The 17,873-nt window shown below is 36.6% G+C and overlaps 1 protein-coding gene across 1 annotated transcript in view; it reads left to right on the top strand.

Annotated features, from left to right (window-relative positions):
* AKAP6 (A-kinase anchoring protein 6) overlaps positions 1–17,873 on the top strand; it is a 496,794-nt gene that overhangs the window by 398,317 nt on the left and 80,604 nt on the right. Inside the window, exons 10-11 of the mRNA XM_065872063.1 lie at positions 7,335–7,481; positions 10,539–10,763. Coding sequence (XP_065728135.1) covers positions 7,335–7,481; positions 10,539–10,763 — 372 coding nt within the window. The remainder of the gene's footprint in view (positions 1–7,334; positions 7,482–10,538; positions 10,764–17,873) is intronic.

Here is a 17,873-nt window from a genome sequence, read left to right as displayed (position 1 = left end):
CATGCCTGCTTACATTTTTTTTTTTTTTTTTTTCGCCTGAATTCCAAAGTTTTCCCCTTTTACTAGCTCTCAATTTTTCTTTTAAGGTCTCAGTTATGTTTGTAAAACTAACCAGCTCCACCACAAAATTAGGATGTATCTTGCAGAGTGCATTCATTTTACTTTTTGCATATTTTTCCCGAGGTCATGTCAAGGTTAGTTTGAATTCCATCCTACATTAAGACTTCTTTCACAGCTATTTAGCTCGGCAGCCCACTCCCCGCTGGGGTCTGCCCCTTGGGCACGTCAAAGCTTCAGACCTGACAAATCACACACAGATGAAGCTGTACAGTTTTTTAAACAGTTTCATCAGTAACTTTTTTTCCTTTTTCACTATCCTTATTCATGTTGAGATTTTTTTTTTCTCTGAATTACCATTTCAGGAATGTCGATTTCTATTTGAGACGGTTTGTTTTTACATCAGACTTTCAAACAAGCAATATCAGTTATTTTACAGTAAATCATACCAATAGCCTTCTATTCACCGAGACTGCAGACCGAAAGACCTACAGACCATTCTTGACTAGTATAACTGTAATTCCATTATTAAAATCTATTTGTAGCAGGAAGCTTAGTGTTGTGAAATGTGGCTGTATCACAGAGTCTACTGGAATCAGAAAAAAATGTCAACCATAAAAATGCATCCAGTTTATAACATATTATGGGTTGAGCCTGGAAATGTTTCTCAAATGGTTAGCAATATGCTCTTATCAGTATTTTAGCAAATTGTGGCTAACGGTGCAACTCCATTTCCTGTTTAATTGATGAACTTAAAATGCTTGGTTGCTAATGAGTGTATTAGCAAACAATGTTCCCTTCACAGGCTTAAATAGATCAGGATTTTTTAAAAGCAGCTTACTGTCCTTATTTTCATATAAAGAAAAATATTGACTGCCACAGAATTGCTAGATCAACTGAAGAAGTGGTGTAATTATTGCTGTGTAGTCATTTTGGCAATGTCAAACAACCAGATTATAGTTTTCTAGTTCTCATGCTAGAAAATAGTTATTTTCTTTTGTAAACCATGGGCTTTTCATTACACTTTTATTCAGGACAGACAACACCTGAAGATCTTAACTGCAGACCAAGTAGAAAACTTAGAAGTAAGAGGGAAAATATATATATTTGAATGATTCTCCTCTACTCGGTCCTGTTTTACACTTAGCTCAGTATGAAAGTACCCATCGAAGGGTCTATAAAAGGTGGCTGGTTGAAACTAATTAAAGACAGGTCTAAATAGAAGAAGAAAAGGAAGGGGGATCAAAGGAATTACATTAGGTGTCAGTACGTTGTTTGTAGATATTTCATTTAGATTTTTGTAATTATATTCAGGGAAAAAGCTAAATTCTAAAAATATCCATTTTGTGCCATAATTTCATATTTACGTTATTTTTGCAATAAGATACATGTCAACAGGCAAACATCTTGAAATCATTTCGGCATTGGCGCATTAACACATTTCGGTGAAAAGAGAGGCTTGTGCTTTTCACGCAGTGCATTTCAGTCTTCAATTAATGTGAAAGCACTACAATGCCTATGCAACTTCTCTTGCCTAGTGGTGTACCATTTATCATTGCAGTTTTACATTGACCTTGACACCCACTTCATTAGAATAAAGATTGTCTACCATTTAGGTTACATTGTTCCTCTGCACAGAGACCCCATGCAAATTTCTGTTCAGATAGAAGAGCTGCGAGGCTGTCAGAGGTCATCTGCATTAAATGATTGCAGCTATTTTCCAACTGCTTCTTTTCATTCTACTCAATTCAGGCTAGGAGGATCAATCAAGTCCTCTGCCTGAAACAGTGGGACTGCTGGGAATATAACTGTTTTTGGTAGTAGTGGATATGCCCTAAACAGTATTAAATATTTAATATAAACTCATTAAAGGCCATGCAGGGACTTCAGAAAGACGTCAAATTTATAGAAAAATCTAAGGGGCTAGAGGACCTTTTAAGAAATAAATAGAAGAAGAATAATCAATTTTATAATTTCAGAGTATGATTACAATAGCTCTTAAACTTAATAAATCTTTTCTGTAGGAGACTTTTTCCTCACCCTAGACCTGGGTAGGGAAGGGACAAGACAGGCAGATTTGGTGTTCTTATGCAGTATTTTACTTAAAATTGGCATTGAAAAGTTTTCAGTCATGGTTGTTTTTTATTTTTGTTCTATAACAGTGAATTTTGCTCTGGGTATTTATTAAAAAAGCCTTAGGTATTTGTTATGTAAAAGGAATGATTGGAGAAATAAGTTGCCAGGTTTCCTACTTAAGTTTTCTGAGTGATATAATTGGAATTAAATTATTAATGGGGGATACTTTAAAAAAGATTGTTTTATGATCTTCTATTAGGGAATTTGCAATTCATTTTAATATTTGTAGTTTGATTTATATTAAAGATAATGCAATCTATATCCAATTAACAATACATGGCCAATGTAATGTGATTTCCAGATCATGCAAATGAAATAAGCTAGAAGAGGGGGGAAAACTCAATTCTTAACCTGAGAGGTAATTTGCTGTGTGAGTTCTGGCAATTTTAAGTGACATTGCACTTTTTAATTTTTCCAAAGGCTCAGATTTATCCCAATCAAGAAAGCCTGTTAGCAATTTACGAGGACAATTATAGGAGTCGTTATAATTTCTCTGTGCAGTTATTCGCCATAAATCACTAATGGTAAAATACAAGGAGTTTGCAAGAAATAAAGACTTTTGACAAAACAATAAGACAAACTTATTGTTTGTCTTGGGCTTGAACCCTCTTCTTCAATCTTGAACATCTTCCCTAAGTGTTGGTGATATTGGCTCCATGTGAAACATCACATGCATTGTGAGATGCTGGACACTGGTGCTCTGAAAAAGGGGGCAGTGCAAGAACTGCTGCAAAGGGGACACTGGCCTCTAGCAGATTCCTGCACTCAGCATGTACAGCTGAGCTGTGGACCCTGGACTTTCATATAAAAAGACTCTTTGTTCACCACTGAATGGCATTAGGCATGGACTTGCTGAGGGGCCACCATGAAGCCTCGCATGAGGAGGGCAAACACTAGCCGGAAAACACAATACGGGAGTCATAGACGGACACATCCCTGCATTTTTGTGCAAAAATGCATATTTTCACGCATAATTTTACCAGTGGTTTGGCGTTTTGGTGTGTTCCTAGCATAAGCTTTCTTGTTGATAGACTATAATACATTTTATTTTCTCAGTGTATTTTCTCTACCTGTTGTGTGTTTATGGGAAAGGGGATTATGCTGGATATACAGGTGTTTATGGTATTACTTTGCACTGGGAAAGATAATCAAACTGTAATTATAATAACTAGATCATTTTCCTTGCTTTTACTCTTCCTCATATAAAATCACATGAAGCCCAGTTAAAGAACAGTGTAAGATGTAAATACTCAAACCCTGAAGATACAGCATCTGACAGCCCTATTCTAATAATCAAGAAAATTCTTTGGTTTAATTCTTGTGTTTTTCGTAGCCAAAACTTCACTCTCCGCTCAGCAATGTCTGGTCTCTTTTCAGCATAACCAACAGAAGCACCATACAAAAGTCTTACAATGGATGTCTTAATCTCTCTGTGTGCTTTTTAGAGCATTATTTTGAATTCCATCATGCTGCCTTTTTTCTTTCCTCTTCTGAAGTTTTATTACAACAGCAGAATTCCCAGGGAGCTTTGGGGGCAAGGTTCACATAATATAGCCCTGAAGTTTTGCTTAGGTGGAATCCATCCCCCAATCCTGGCCATCTTTTGATGATCTTTGTATTTCAAAAAGATTCACTGGGTAGAGTCTTGTAGCATTAGCTGTATGTAGTTTATTTTTTATTTTTTTACTTACTAGACGGTGAGCATCGACATCCCTTTCATGACGCTTTCTTTCTCTGACCTCACAGTGACAAGGCATCTTGTTCTTTAACATTGAGGGAGGCAGAAAAATGCTTGAGTTGCTCAATGTGTGCCTTCTATACCAGTTTCAAAATGGCTTATTCTTCTGGTTTCCATGGTGACAATTAACACTGTTTCAAGGCATTGTTCCAGTCTCCATTTGGGCAGAATTTTCGGTGTGATTTTTAACAAAAAAAAAAAAAAGGAAAAAAAAAGGTTTGGGGGGAAAAATCCCTTTAGCATAACTGTCAAAAAAGTTATCTCAATCAAGTCTTCATGCATTTCTAATTTTATTTACTTCAGAAGTCCTGTTTTGGCTGACTTTGTTTTATAATTCAATTTTAGTATTTGTGCTTTTAAAAAGGAAGCACTGAATAAGAATTTTCTAACAACTTCTTTAATTCTTAGCTTTAAAAATGAGCTAGTGTTTGTGGTTATTTTTAATTCGGTTTTTAAAGGTTTCTTTATATATCTCTATATACACACAGGAGTGGCATTTAGAATAGGAGTGACCTGTGTCTTTAATTTAGATCATTCACATATCTATTAGGAGGCTTCATTAGTCAAAATTGAATTGGCCAAGCAAATACACTTAATAATGTAAATACGCCCTTTCAATAGAATATATTTTATTTTTGACTATACAGGCCCACCGCAGGTGCTGTGGGGAAATTAGATACTGGATGCTTATTTACCTTAGCACTCAAGAAAAGCCATCTGACTTTAACTTTGTTAATCTCATTTTTGACTATTGAAGAGTAGTCTATATCATAACATCCCTAGACTACAGGGCACAATGGGGCAACCTCTGCTCGCTTACTGCTGTGGACGGAATGAATATGAAGACTAAATTATTTTCTCACCACAGGCTAAAGTAGCCCTACTTGATAGAATGACCGAGAACTAATAGAGCTGACAGTTGATTGTCCCTCTCTAATGCTTCTGAAAATGTTGGAGAGAGAAAAGCGAAAACATACTAACATCAACAAAAATATAACCCTCTGGCATGATGACATATACAGTTGAGGCCCTAAATTATATCAGATTCAACCTTCAGAGTGCTTCAAACATTAAAATAAATATTTTCATCTTAAATTACATGACATTCTATTACCTCTCACGCACATACCAATACATCTAACAATTAGCTGTATTCTCTTAGCTTTTATAGTTTGAAGGCATTGTCCATCAATCACATCTTTCATCAGTCTGTTTATACAGTAGGTTACATGGTGACAAAGACAGAGAGCATACTTAAAGACAAGTTTTTAAATGTAATAACCTTTTATAATAGCTCTTGCAGTGACTACCGGTACTAGATTTCATAGAGAAAATTATTTTATTATGTCTAAAATTAAATTAATTGTTTTTTATATTTTTATTATTACAAGACTATGATGTTTATGGGACACATCTAAACTGTTGTCTTTCTTGACTGATCTGCTGGGGAGGAGCTGTTCAAAGTTGGGGTAACGAGAGGAGGTGAGCTTGTTACAAGTGGAAGTGGTAACTGGTCGAGGCTGATCCCGGGTGGCACAGCTGGAGGACTCCCTCTGTCAATTAATGCACATGGCATAGGCAAAAGATTTGAATAGGATTCTTCTGCTTGCTTGAAATGCTAGTTCCCCCAATATTATGTCAAAGAAGTCTTACCAAATTAATTATGTAAATGTTTGTCAGCCATATCATCTTTAGATGGGACTCTGCTTACATAAAGCAGATTGCCCTGTCCTCCAATCATTACTCTGATAAATAAAACACTATTTAGGTTTCTAGAATACTTGTTGAGTGTTGAGTCCAGAAAACTCGAGTGGACAGTGTGTTTTATAAGTGTTGTAGTAATGTGGTCTTGGTAATTGCCTGCCATTAGAAAATACAATCAGAATTCCCATGTATTACAGGCCAAATTCTGGAAGAGCTCTAAAGCAACCCTTGATTCTTTTCGTTATGCATATTCATGTAATTTTGGATACTCTGACACCCTGATCAACATTCATTAATACTACGAAATGCTTTAAATCACCTCATTTAAAACATTTTGTTCTGTGATCCACAAATGACTAACATTTGGAGAAGTTTACATAATACAAATGATGTGCATGTTTAGTGTAAATGAAAGATTAAAATATGAAACTAAAAATATGCAAACATATGCAGGAAAATGCTGAGGACCTATTAACCGAAACAGGGATTTTACACCTTCTTTTCCTTTAAGCTGCTTCCAATTGTATTTTAGTTTGGGATCTTACACAGTATCATGTTTTCAAGTTGAATAAAATCACCCAAGTGCTTGGGCATGTTTCGAATGTGCTGATTTCCTACTTTGCCCAGACAAAAGCATTTCTTATTAGATCTGGTAAGGTGCTCATCTTAGCTCTGTTAGGACAATGGTGTATTATTACCAAGGACCCCAGTAACCTAACTTTTATGCATTGAAGAAGGAAGTTTAGGGATTGCCAGTATACATTTGGAAATGTGCTAAAGTTGTAAAATATGTTTAATACTCTAACCAGAATCCAGTTTTTCTATTCAGAGTTGTTTTTAGGTGCATATTTAAAAAATGCATCCATAGTCAATTATAGTTGTCCTATAATATAGGATTTTCTAACTATGAAGTTATCCAAATAGAGTTATTTGAAGAGAATCACCCTAGTTAACTGTCACATTAAATAGCACTTATTATCACCAGCAAAACATCCTTTAGGAGACACCCACTTGGCAGTTTGTTAGAATACAATGTATATTGCGGGAAGAGAGTTCTGTCATCGTGATGTTTGGGACATTTTACAGCAATCAATAAAGAAGTGTAGATTTGTAACCATTCTCAAAACACTGTTCTTTTGTTTTTTGTTTTCTCCTCTCTATATGTACCTCTTCTCCAAGCCCACACAGAATTTTTAAGTAAATGAAAAAAAAAAGTTATCAGAATTTAGGGGACTTATAGAATAAGGAGGAAGTTACACACTTTTTAGGGATCATTTTATTTGTACCACTCTGAGACTAGTCCTTTGGGAGGCAGAGATGAGTGATGGGCAGTACTCTGGAGCCAAATGTTGGCCAAAACTAATTTTGATATTAAATCCCTCTAGACCAGGTATGTTCCTATTTGGAGTATTTTAAGATAAAGATCAAATGTGTGTACAAACTTTAGTTAGGAAAGACATAAATCGTAGTCTACTAAATGGAATACCTTGGATGTTTGTGTATATGTGAGAAATTTGTATATTTTGAACTGTTTTCAGCAATTTTTCTCAACTACTCAAGTTTCTTAGTTTAGCCTCCCCATTAATTTTATTGGAAACACAAACTTTTAACACCCATGAGCCTCACTAACTCTGTGCTCAAAGATTTTCTAAGAACACCTCTTTCCCTAATGGTATCTTTTTTTCTCTTCCCGTTTTAGCGATACAGTGTGGAAATGTCCATCAGGGACCTGAAAAAGACGGAGCTGCTTAGTAAGGTTGAAGCTTTGAAGAAAGGTGGCGTTTTACTACCAAATGATCTCCTTGAAAAAGTGGATTCAATTAATGAAAAATGGGAACTGCTTGGGGTATTTGCATTTTTATTACTGTTTGTAGGTTATGTGTACATTTTTTGTGAAGCACCCTGTCTGATTTCTAATTTGAGGCACAAATATCTCTCTCTTTCAATTCACTACCTACATTTCAAACAAGCTATTCATGCTATTATGGGGGAAAAACACAGCTTTTCGTTTTCTGTTGATTTTTTTTTTTTTTTTTACTCTGAACTTGTCTTCTCTCAGATTTTTAATAATTTTGGTTCTTTAATACGTAAAAAAGTAAGTAAAATTTGCCATGTATTATGGGCATGCACCAAGTCAACTATAATACAGTATATCCTGATATACACTGACTGTCATGCTTGAATGAATGTTAATAGAATTTATTCTGAAGGTACATGTTAGAGACATCCACTGTTTAACTATTTACTGTACCCTTCAGATGAAAAGTGGAGTTGTCACTATAGCTTTCAAGTCACACTAAAGCCACAAAAACAAAGATGCAAACTTGACCCAAATCTGAATTGCAGAATTAAATCAGCCTCTGTTTTGTGCCTCAATTTCCAGCTCACTTTTAACAAAAGCCAAAAAAAAAAAAAATTTTCATGTAATTCATTTCACGCAATGATGGACTGGGTCTCAGCCAAAGACTGAGATGCAAGAATCTGGCAAAAAGGCAATATAGAGATTCTGTTACCCAGAGACCAGGATGGCACTGTGCAGGAGACAGTACTGTCCTTTTGTAGGAAGACAGCTGAGAGAGAGAGGTTAAACTGTATTTTTTCATCAACTTCTCTCCTAAATTGCCTTCACTTCAAATCAAGGGTAAGCTAAATTTGTCAATTACTTAAATGATTAATTATAACAGCTAAGTATGGGTGGTGTCAGTTATGGAGCATGATTTTGCATGCCTTCCCTTTCCTGCCTTTTAATTTTTAAAGAAATAATACTCCAAAAATATTTTGAATAAAAAGCTCTCCATGTACCTTGATGACTTGGAGGAATGCCAGTGTTCAGTTTATGCCATGCTTAATCTAGGTGATTAAAAAACTGCAAGTTTAAATCCTTGCTTTCTCATTTAAATTCACCACACTCTGCAATCGTGCAAAGTAACTTAAAACGTTAAAAGTTTTTACTCTGACCTATTGTTACATTACTTTTCAATAGTAATTAATGGCTTTCATTTTATAATATGGTGATTTAAATCAGAACCTACTAAATTCTACAGAATTCATTGATCTCATTCAGGAGAAATGCGGTTAGTGTCTGACATTTTAAAAGACTGTTTACTAAATAGATGAGAGCAGCAACTTTATATGCTTGATAGATAAAGCAATAGTCTGCCTATGCTGTATTTTCACATATCTATTTCTAATTTGATAAATAATTAACAATAATCTTTTTGGAAAATTGTTTGAAGCATGTCATGTATATAGCTCCCTAAACAAAAATTTTAAATCAAGATAACATTAAAAAAAGAAACAGAATATTTAGCTATCCTTTATGAGCCAGATACCTTAAAAATGGTTGTCATTTTAACAGAAATATCATTCGAATGCAGTACGCAGAGTTTTGTAATGATTTCTGGGGAGAGAAGGGTGCTGGGAAGATTTTAACAAAACCTGTGCTACACTACCACCACCAGGCATACTGCTTTAATTGGCATGATTACATTTTAATTGGCATGAAAAAAATTTAAAGACAAGGATTTTAACTTCTAACAATAGTAAAATAGAGGGATATGGGTTCTAATATTACTTTCATCTAAGGTGAACAGTGTGGAATGGAAATACATTAGAATGAAATGTCAGTGGTGCGTACAGTTTAATCTGTGAAATTTCGTCCCCTGTGCCGCATATTACTCTGTCTCAATTGCATATTAAACAACCCTATCGAGGCAGGCATTGGCATCTGCTGTGCTGACACAAATTGTGAATTAAATGAAATTGATGTCCTCTGTCGTATATTTATGAAGATGGACCATTCTCTGAAGTATTCTGTTTATGGAGAATTTATGATTGCAAACTGTTCCAGAACAAAAAAGTGGCAATAAATTCTTTTCTGTGACCCTACCCTCCAAGGGCATTGATTTCACCTCCTGCTGCTACTTTTGTTACAGCATAAAAACGATAGCTAAATCTGGATTCCACTGAGAGTCTTCAAATTATCAATATTTGCACCATGAAAATACAAGGGTGTTACCACGAAAGGCGATTTTTCTCCTAAAGATACTATTTACGGAACACTACACAGCAGATGAATGTTTGTTGACTTAATTTTATTTGTGTTTTAAAGCCTATTTTTGTAGCTTTAATTCATCATTATAGATTAACTCGTCCTGATTCTCCAGAGTGTTTTCCACCAAAAAAAAAAAAAAAAAGCCTTTCCTGACTGTACCTTCATGCCATAGTGGTTCATCTAAGCAGGCTTCTAGCATAGTGGATTGGGGCTTATATTAACACATATTTTAGAAAGTCTAGCATCCACAAATGCAAAGTGGGAAGAATTGAAGGGTTGAACAATTTCTAGGTCAGGTAAAATCAACAGCACCAAGGAGGCTATCCCTTCTTACTGTCCTGTGTCATAAGGTTTAGGGAATTGTACCCCACAAAACAAAAACAAAAAAAAAAAAAGGAAAAAAAAAGGAATTTAATTCTCCATGCACAGTCTACTCTTGGCCTCTTTAGTATATTGATTAAACGCAAACTTCTATCTCCTGAAAATTTTTTGCAGAGAATTTTTACTGTAAACTCCTGTCATGAGAATTGAAATGAGTTTTTATCAGTGACCATGGTGAACTTTTGGGTCAAAGCTCCTTTCTGTTAGAGGAAATTAGAAGTGAATGACGTCTTCGTAAGCCTCTAGTGGTAGTCAGAACAACATCCATGGCTCGAGAATCGAATCCTAAATGGAACATTGAGCTAATCTGAACTGAATGTCAGTTGTGAGGTGGGAGATGCAGCAGACACCTTCCAGGTGGCTCTTGTCACCAGCCAAACTGTGATACGTATTTGGTACCTACGCTAATCAATGTTTTTGTTTTTTGCTGTTGGTGTTTTTGTTTTTGTTTTTAATCTGATGCATTAGAAAACCCTAGGAGAGAAGATCCAGGACACAATGGCAGGGCACAGTGGGTCGGGTGCACGTGACCTGCTCTCTCCCGAAAGCGGAAGCCTGGTAAGGCAGCTGGAGGTCAGGATCAAAGAACTGAAAGGGTGGCTAAGAGATACAGAGCTTTTCATCTTCAATTCCTGTCTGAGACAAGAAAAGGAAGGAACAATGAATGCTGAGAAACAACTGCAATACTTTAAGGTAATAAAAAACAATCAAAGTTTATAAAAAGCTTTCTTTATGGTAGGGATAAAATATTTATCAAGTACGTAAAATATTATACCCATGTATCTATGTATCACTGTGCTCTTAAATGTTTCCTTGAATTTATAGGCACCCTCCACATTTCTTATATGCCAGCGTCTGTGTGTGTATAAAGATGATCATTAAGCGTATCAAATACACATTGTATAGGGGAAATCTCTGCTGCTTGTGTGTTTTGTGCAATGCCTGTTGAAGGAGGGCTTTGATAAATTAAAAGCAGACCAGCAAACACTAAAGATTACTGAGGACTTTGAAAGGCAGACCTAAATGTTCTATAAATAATGTGGCTAAAAATACTTCCATAAATTGATATGATAAAAACACATGATTTAAGATAAGACCATTAATGCTAACAAAAGGAAACATAATTTTTACACATGAAAGAATCAACTATTTATGGAAGGAAGAAATAAAGTAAAAGTGTTTCCTACATTAGAGGCATTTTCCACTCTAGAAAAATGTCAAACTTAGCCACATGGCTGTGTACATGTTCGTTGTATGTCCATGAAGAAGAAGTGTTCCCTTCGTTTGTTCCCATGGTTTACACAATATCTATTCAAAAGCAGTTTAAAGTTGAAATCTTTGTTCTCGTTAGCCACACTGGCCTGTACTGCTTGAACCCTCCTGTAACTGCAGTGATTATTCGAACTCTGGCTGGTGTCAGCCTAAGGCTTTGGGGTTGCAAACATGAATTTGCTGGCTTAACAGGTCTGAAAGAGGAGAAAGAGGAAAATCAAGAAGGAAAGAACTTCTTGAGACCAAGCAACTATTTCTTCTCAAAGCCTTCTAGGACCAGGTTTTAGTCATCTCACATTCTGCTCTGCAGTCTTCCAGCAATCTACATATCAGAGAATGTAGTCACATGTAGTTCACCTTCCCTCTGCCAGACAGACAGGCCCCCTTTGCTCACCTGTATAACCCAAGAGGAGGCCCCCTCCAAGGTAAGACCACAGTACTTCTCAGTAAACTGTCTGCATTACACATCTACACATTGTTTTACTTGAACTCCTTGTCTGCCACTGAGTTGAAGTTAAAACCAGAAGTTAAAAAGTCTCTTGCCAAGGCAAATGGGTTTCACTATCTAAAATCTAACATCCAGATGATTTGTTACTTGACCTCCGCTTGTTTCACTCTAACCCCCCATTGCAGGGAGATGGAGTCTTCAGATATTTCCCTCTGTGTTGTTTGAACTTAACAGGTACCATATAAAACATCCCGGTCATCAGTAGGCTAGATGTTGTGTAATTTATTTTCTCTCTATAGTATCTATATTGCAGCTTTAGTGAACTGGTTAATGGCCCCAGTCAGTTGTGTGACCTTGGTCATATTTCTTGTATGATCCCTGGTGCCTCAGTTTCTTCATCTATAAAATGGGATGCTGGTAATATTTATCTTATGCGGTTATGAGTTCATACATGTAAATCATTATTTCTACTTTTTGTGATGGTGCATTCATAAAGGATAGAAATCTCAACATTATAAGCCCAAAGATGTTACATAATAATTGGGTGCTGCCAAATGACACTAGTTTTATGCTTTAGGCTTATACAGTGTCATCAACATTACCTTCAGCTAGGTCCTTGTAACAAATTTAAAAGAGATTAAGAGACACAGAGAGAGACAGAGAGAGAAATCTCTAGGCTTCCAAATCATTGAATAATTCCTAAGAGTTCTAGTCATTTGCTAACAAATACTTTGTAGCCACTAGGGAATATTCACTACCCCTAATTCATTATTTACCATGTGCATCTTAGTGCCTGAAAATAATCATAGAATTTTTCTTTCAAAAGTACCAGAGATTATCATATGCTTTTTGCTCTTTTATTTCTTCAAATCATGTTTATGTTTTCAGTATCACCATTCATTAAACTCACTACATTTATGCCCGACTCTTATTTATTTAGCTATTTTTAAAATAAGATAATAAATAGAGACTTTCCTACTGCAAAGAACAGGCAGGATCTTGATGGTGATGTACACCTCATCATGTGTTTTTCCCAGCCCTATTCCATCCCCTGCCATCCTTACACCTAAGATAATCATGATCCTGAATCCCATGTTCTTTATTTCCTTGCTTTCCTCTAGTAAGAAAGAATATTTTGAATTTTAGTTGTTTTTAAACTTAGTAAAAGGTAATCATGCTGTATGTTATCTTTTAGGACTTCTTTTTCATTTAACATTATAATGCCAAGATTCATTCATCTCATTGAATATGGCTGTAATTCACTTACTTTGACATTGTGTAATATTCCTTTGTGAGTATATACATATAAAGCTAACAGCAACTTATGAGGTTGGTATTAGGATCCCGATTTTGCAGATATGGAAACAGGCACATGGAGGTTAAGTTTTGTGTGTCCAAGGCCACATATAATGAGTGGTAGAATTAGGTTTTAAATCCAGAACTGTCTGACTCTAAAGCCCATTCTCTGAACTACTATGCAAAATTGGTATTTATTGGTATTTACTGGATGCCCTTACATGCCAGGTGACTCAATGGGAAGAGCAGGACAGAACTAAATATCATTGTTTCTTTGTGGAAGGTTTATTAGTCACAATCTTCAGCAATTTAGCCAGAATAGCAAATGGCTGTAGCTATTAAAGATCTGGGGAGGTGAAAATATTTGTGTTTTCATTTTACATTTTTGTACAATATCAGTGTAAATTTCTTTGCCATGTGTCACTTTTTATTTTATTATTTTATTTTTTTAACATCTTTATTGGAGTATAATTGCTTTACAGTGGTGTGTTATGTGTCACTTTTTAAATTGAAACTTTTAAAACTTTTTGAGAATATGGAGCCCTGATGATTTTTCTGTATGACCTGAAACTCTAGTCCCTTCTAAAGTTTTGACCTTGAGGAGTTTGATTGGATAAGCTAAGTGGATCTAGCATGACAGCACTTTTTTTTTTTTTTTTAAAGAAAGCTTTCTGTGTGTCAGTTGGAGTAAACGTCTTTCCTAGCCAGAATTATGAATATTTCTGAGCTGTTTACTCTTTAGTGCTCAGTATATTAGTTAAGTGTTCTGTATATTACCACATTCATTGGAAGAATGAAACCAAACGTTTGTAACAGAATAATATTTTAATATAATGTTTAAAACCTGTCAAAAATCATAATTGGTAATAGGCATATGCAGAATAAAAACTTTTTACTTACCACAAATCCAGAAAACAGATAACCTCTGCCTTTCTAAGTGATAAAACCACTCAAATAAGAGAGTTATTAAAGAACCTTTATGTGTCAGAAACTCTTTGCCATGTTCTGCCTCTTCTTGTGGGTTCCCAAATGTCTTCTGCTGTCATTGGTCACACAGAACACAGAAGACAGGCTTTATCCACAGGGTTTAGTTTTATGATTCTCCATTCTCTAAAATCTGAGGCTTTTCACAGAATGAATTTCTTTATATGACACCCAGAGTAATGATAGCTAAGCCACAGTGCACTACCCAGGAGAACAGGGAGGGAGGGTGCTGCGTATAAAAGGAAAATCTGTCGCTTTATAGACACAACTGTTTCCTTCTCAGAGTTTGGTCTGGGATGAGAGAAAGGATCAGGATCTTAAGGTTTCAGAAAAAGAGAAAAAGCAATTGTGGAAAATATTCTTTTTCTCTAAGACAGTAATTGATAAATGTGGGATTAGACCTGAGGCAAAATTCTACCTAAGAAAGAGTTAAAGCCCAGGATGGGAGAAACACGAAGGTGTGAACCTAAAAGCCCTGGGACAGAAATGCAAAAGTGTCCAAGAGTGAACACACCATGACAACAACACTCAGAGAGCACATCAGATATTTAATGAGGCCAGCTGGCAAAGGGCCCCTTAGAGCTGTGTACGGGCAGCTTCAATGCCATTGGCTGGAAAGCTTTACTTTTTAATGATGATCCTTCAGAGAGAAAAGAAAATAATTACTTAATCATATGTTCCTTGTATCCCATAACAAAATTCATTATTCTGAAGACTCAAATTGGGGAGAAATTATCGGTTACCAGCTAAAGGAGACTGCGGCACTGGACTGGGCCCAGAACCAGCCTGGGAAGGACAAGTTTAGACCAGCCAAGAGGCTCTGTCATAAGAAGAATGAATGGGATAGATTTGGTAACCTTCACAATGACTAATGTCCCAAATTTGCTTACCAATTTAAATTTGACCAAGCACTGATTGGTTCAAAATGACAGAGTAGAAGGACGTGCACTCACTCCCTCTTGTGAGAGCACTGGAATCACAACAAACTGATGAACAATCATTGACAGGAAGACACTGGAACTCACCAAAAAAATTACCCCACATCCGAAGACAAAGGAGAAGTCTCAATGAGATGGTAGGAGTGGTGCAATCACAATAAAATCAAACCCCATAACCGCTGGGTGGGTGACTCACAAACTGGAGAACAATTATACCACAGAAGTCCACCCACTGGAATGAAGGTTCTGAGCCCCACACCAGGCTTCCCAACCTGGGGGCCTGGCAACAGAAGGGGGAATTCCCAAAGAATCAGACTTTGAAGGCTAGTGGGATTTGATTGCAGGACTTCAACAGGACTGGGGGAAACAGAGACTCCACTCTTGGAGGGCACACACAAAGTGTGTGCGCATTGAGACCCAGGGGAAGGAGCAGCAACCCCCCCCCCAGGAGACTGAGCCAGGCCTACCTGCTAGTGTTGGAGGGTCTCCTGCAGAGGTGGGGGGTGGCTGTGGCTCACCGTGGGGGCAAGGACACTGGCAATGGGAGTTCTGGGAAGGACTCCTTGGCGTGAGCCCTCCTGGAGTCCACCATTAGCCTCACCAAAGAGCCTGTAGCCTCCAGTGCTGGGTCGCCTCAGACCAAATAACCAACAGGGAGGGAACTCAGTGCCACCCATCAGCAGACAAGCAGATTAAAGTTTTACTGAGCTCTGCCCACCAGAGCAATACCCAGCTCTACCCACCACCAGTCCCTCCCATCCGGAAGTTTGCACAAACTTTTTAGATAGCTTCATCCACCAGAGAGCAGACAGCAAAAGCAAGAAGAACTATGTTCCTGCAGTCTGTATAATGAAAACCATATTCACAGAAAGACAGACAAAATGAAAAGGCAGAGGACTATGTACCAGATGAAGGAACAAGACAAAACCCAAGAAAAACAACTAAATGAAGTGGAGACAGGCAAACTTCCAGAAAAAGAATTCAGAATAATGATAGTGAAGATGATCCAGGACCTCAGAAAAACAATGGAGGCAAAGATTGAGAAGATGCAAGAAATGTTTAACAAAGACCTGGAAGAATTAAAGAACAAACAAACAGAGATGAATAATACAATAACTGAAATGAAAAATACACTAGAAGGAATCAATAGCAGAATAACTGAGGCAGAAGAACAGATAAGTGACCTGGAAGACAGAATGGTGCAATTCACTGCCACGGAACAGAATAAAGAAAAAAGAATAAAAAGAAATGAAGACAGCCTAAGAGACCTCTGGAGCAACATTAAACAAACCAACATTCGCATTATAGGGGTCCCAGAAGGAGAAGAGAGAGCGAAAGGACCCAAGAAAATATTTGAAGAGATTATAATCCAAAACTTCCCTAACATGGGAAAGGAAATAGCCACCCAAGTCCAGGAAACGCAGAGAGTCCCAGGCAGGATAAACCCAAGGACAAACATGCCGAGACACATAGTAATCAAATTGACAAAAAAAAAAAAAAGACAAAGAAAAATTATTAAAAGCAACAAGGGAAAAATGACAAAGAACATACAATGGAACTCCCATAAGGTTAACAGCTGATTTCTCAGCAGAAACTCTACAAGCCAGAAAGGAGTGGCATGATATATTTAAAGTGATGCAAAGGAAGAACCTACAACCAAGATTATTCTACCCAGCCAGCATCTTATTCAGATTTGACGGAGAAATCAAAAGTTTTACAGACAAGCAAAAGCCAAGAGAATTCAGCACCACCAAACCAGCTCTACAGAAAATGCTAAAGGAACTTCTCTAAGTGGGAAACACAAGAGAAGAAAAGGACCTACAAAAACAAACCCAAAACAATTAAGAAAATGGTAATAGGAACATACATATCGACAATTACCTTAAATGTGAATGGACTAAATGCTCCAACCAAAAGACACAGGCTCACTAAATGGATACAAACACAAGATCCATATATATGCTGTCTACAAGAGACCCACTTCAGACCTAGGGACACATACAGACTGAAAGTGAGGGGATGGGAGAAGATAATCCATGCAAATGGAAATCAAAAGAAAGCTGGAGTAGCAATACTCATATCAGATAAAATAGACTTTAAAATAAAAAATGTTACAAGAGACAAGGAAGGACACTACATAATGATCAAGGGCTAAATCCAAGAAGAAGACATAACAATTATAAATATATGCACCCAACATAGGAACACCTCAATACATAAGGCAACTGCTAACAGTTATAAGAGAGGAAATTGACAGTAACACAATAATAGTGAGGGACTTTAACACCTCACTTACACCAATGGACAGATCATCCAGACAGAAAATTAATAAGGAAACACAAGCTTTAAATGACACGATAGACCAGATAGATTTAATTGATATTTATAGGAAATTCCATCCGAAAACAGCAGATTACACTTTCCTCTCATATACACACAGAACATTCTCCAGGATAGATCACATCATGGGTCACAAATCAAGCCTCGGTAAACTTAAGAAAATTGAAATCATATCAAGCAAATTTTCTGACCCCAACGCTATGAAATTGGATATCAATTACAGGGCAAAATACATAAAAAACACAAATGCATGGAAGCTAAACAATACGTTACTAAATAACCAAGCGATCACTGAAGAAATCAAAGAGGAAATCAAAAAATACCTAGAGACCAATAACAATGAATAGATGACGATCCAAAGCCTATGGGATGCAGCAAAAGCAGTTCTAAGAGGGAAGTTTATAGCAATACAATCCTACCTCAAGAAACAAGAAAAATCTCAAATAAACAATCTAACCTTACACCTAAAGGAACTAGAGAAAGAAGAACAAACAAAACCCAAAGTTAGTAGAAGGAAAGAAATCA

The sequence above is a fragment of the Phocoena phocoena genome, chromosome 2, assembly GCF_963924675.1.
Source record: "Phocoena phocoena chromosome 2, mPhoPho1.1, whole genome shotgun sequence".
In the NCBI taxonomy this organism is placed as follows: Eukaryota; Metazoa; Chordata; class Mammalia; order Artiodactyla; family Phocoenidae; genus Phocoena; species Phocoena phocoena.
The sequence above is the reverse complement of the archived record's forward strand: the minus strand, read 5'-3'. Positions and strand labels throughout refer to the sequence as shown.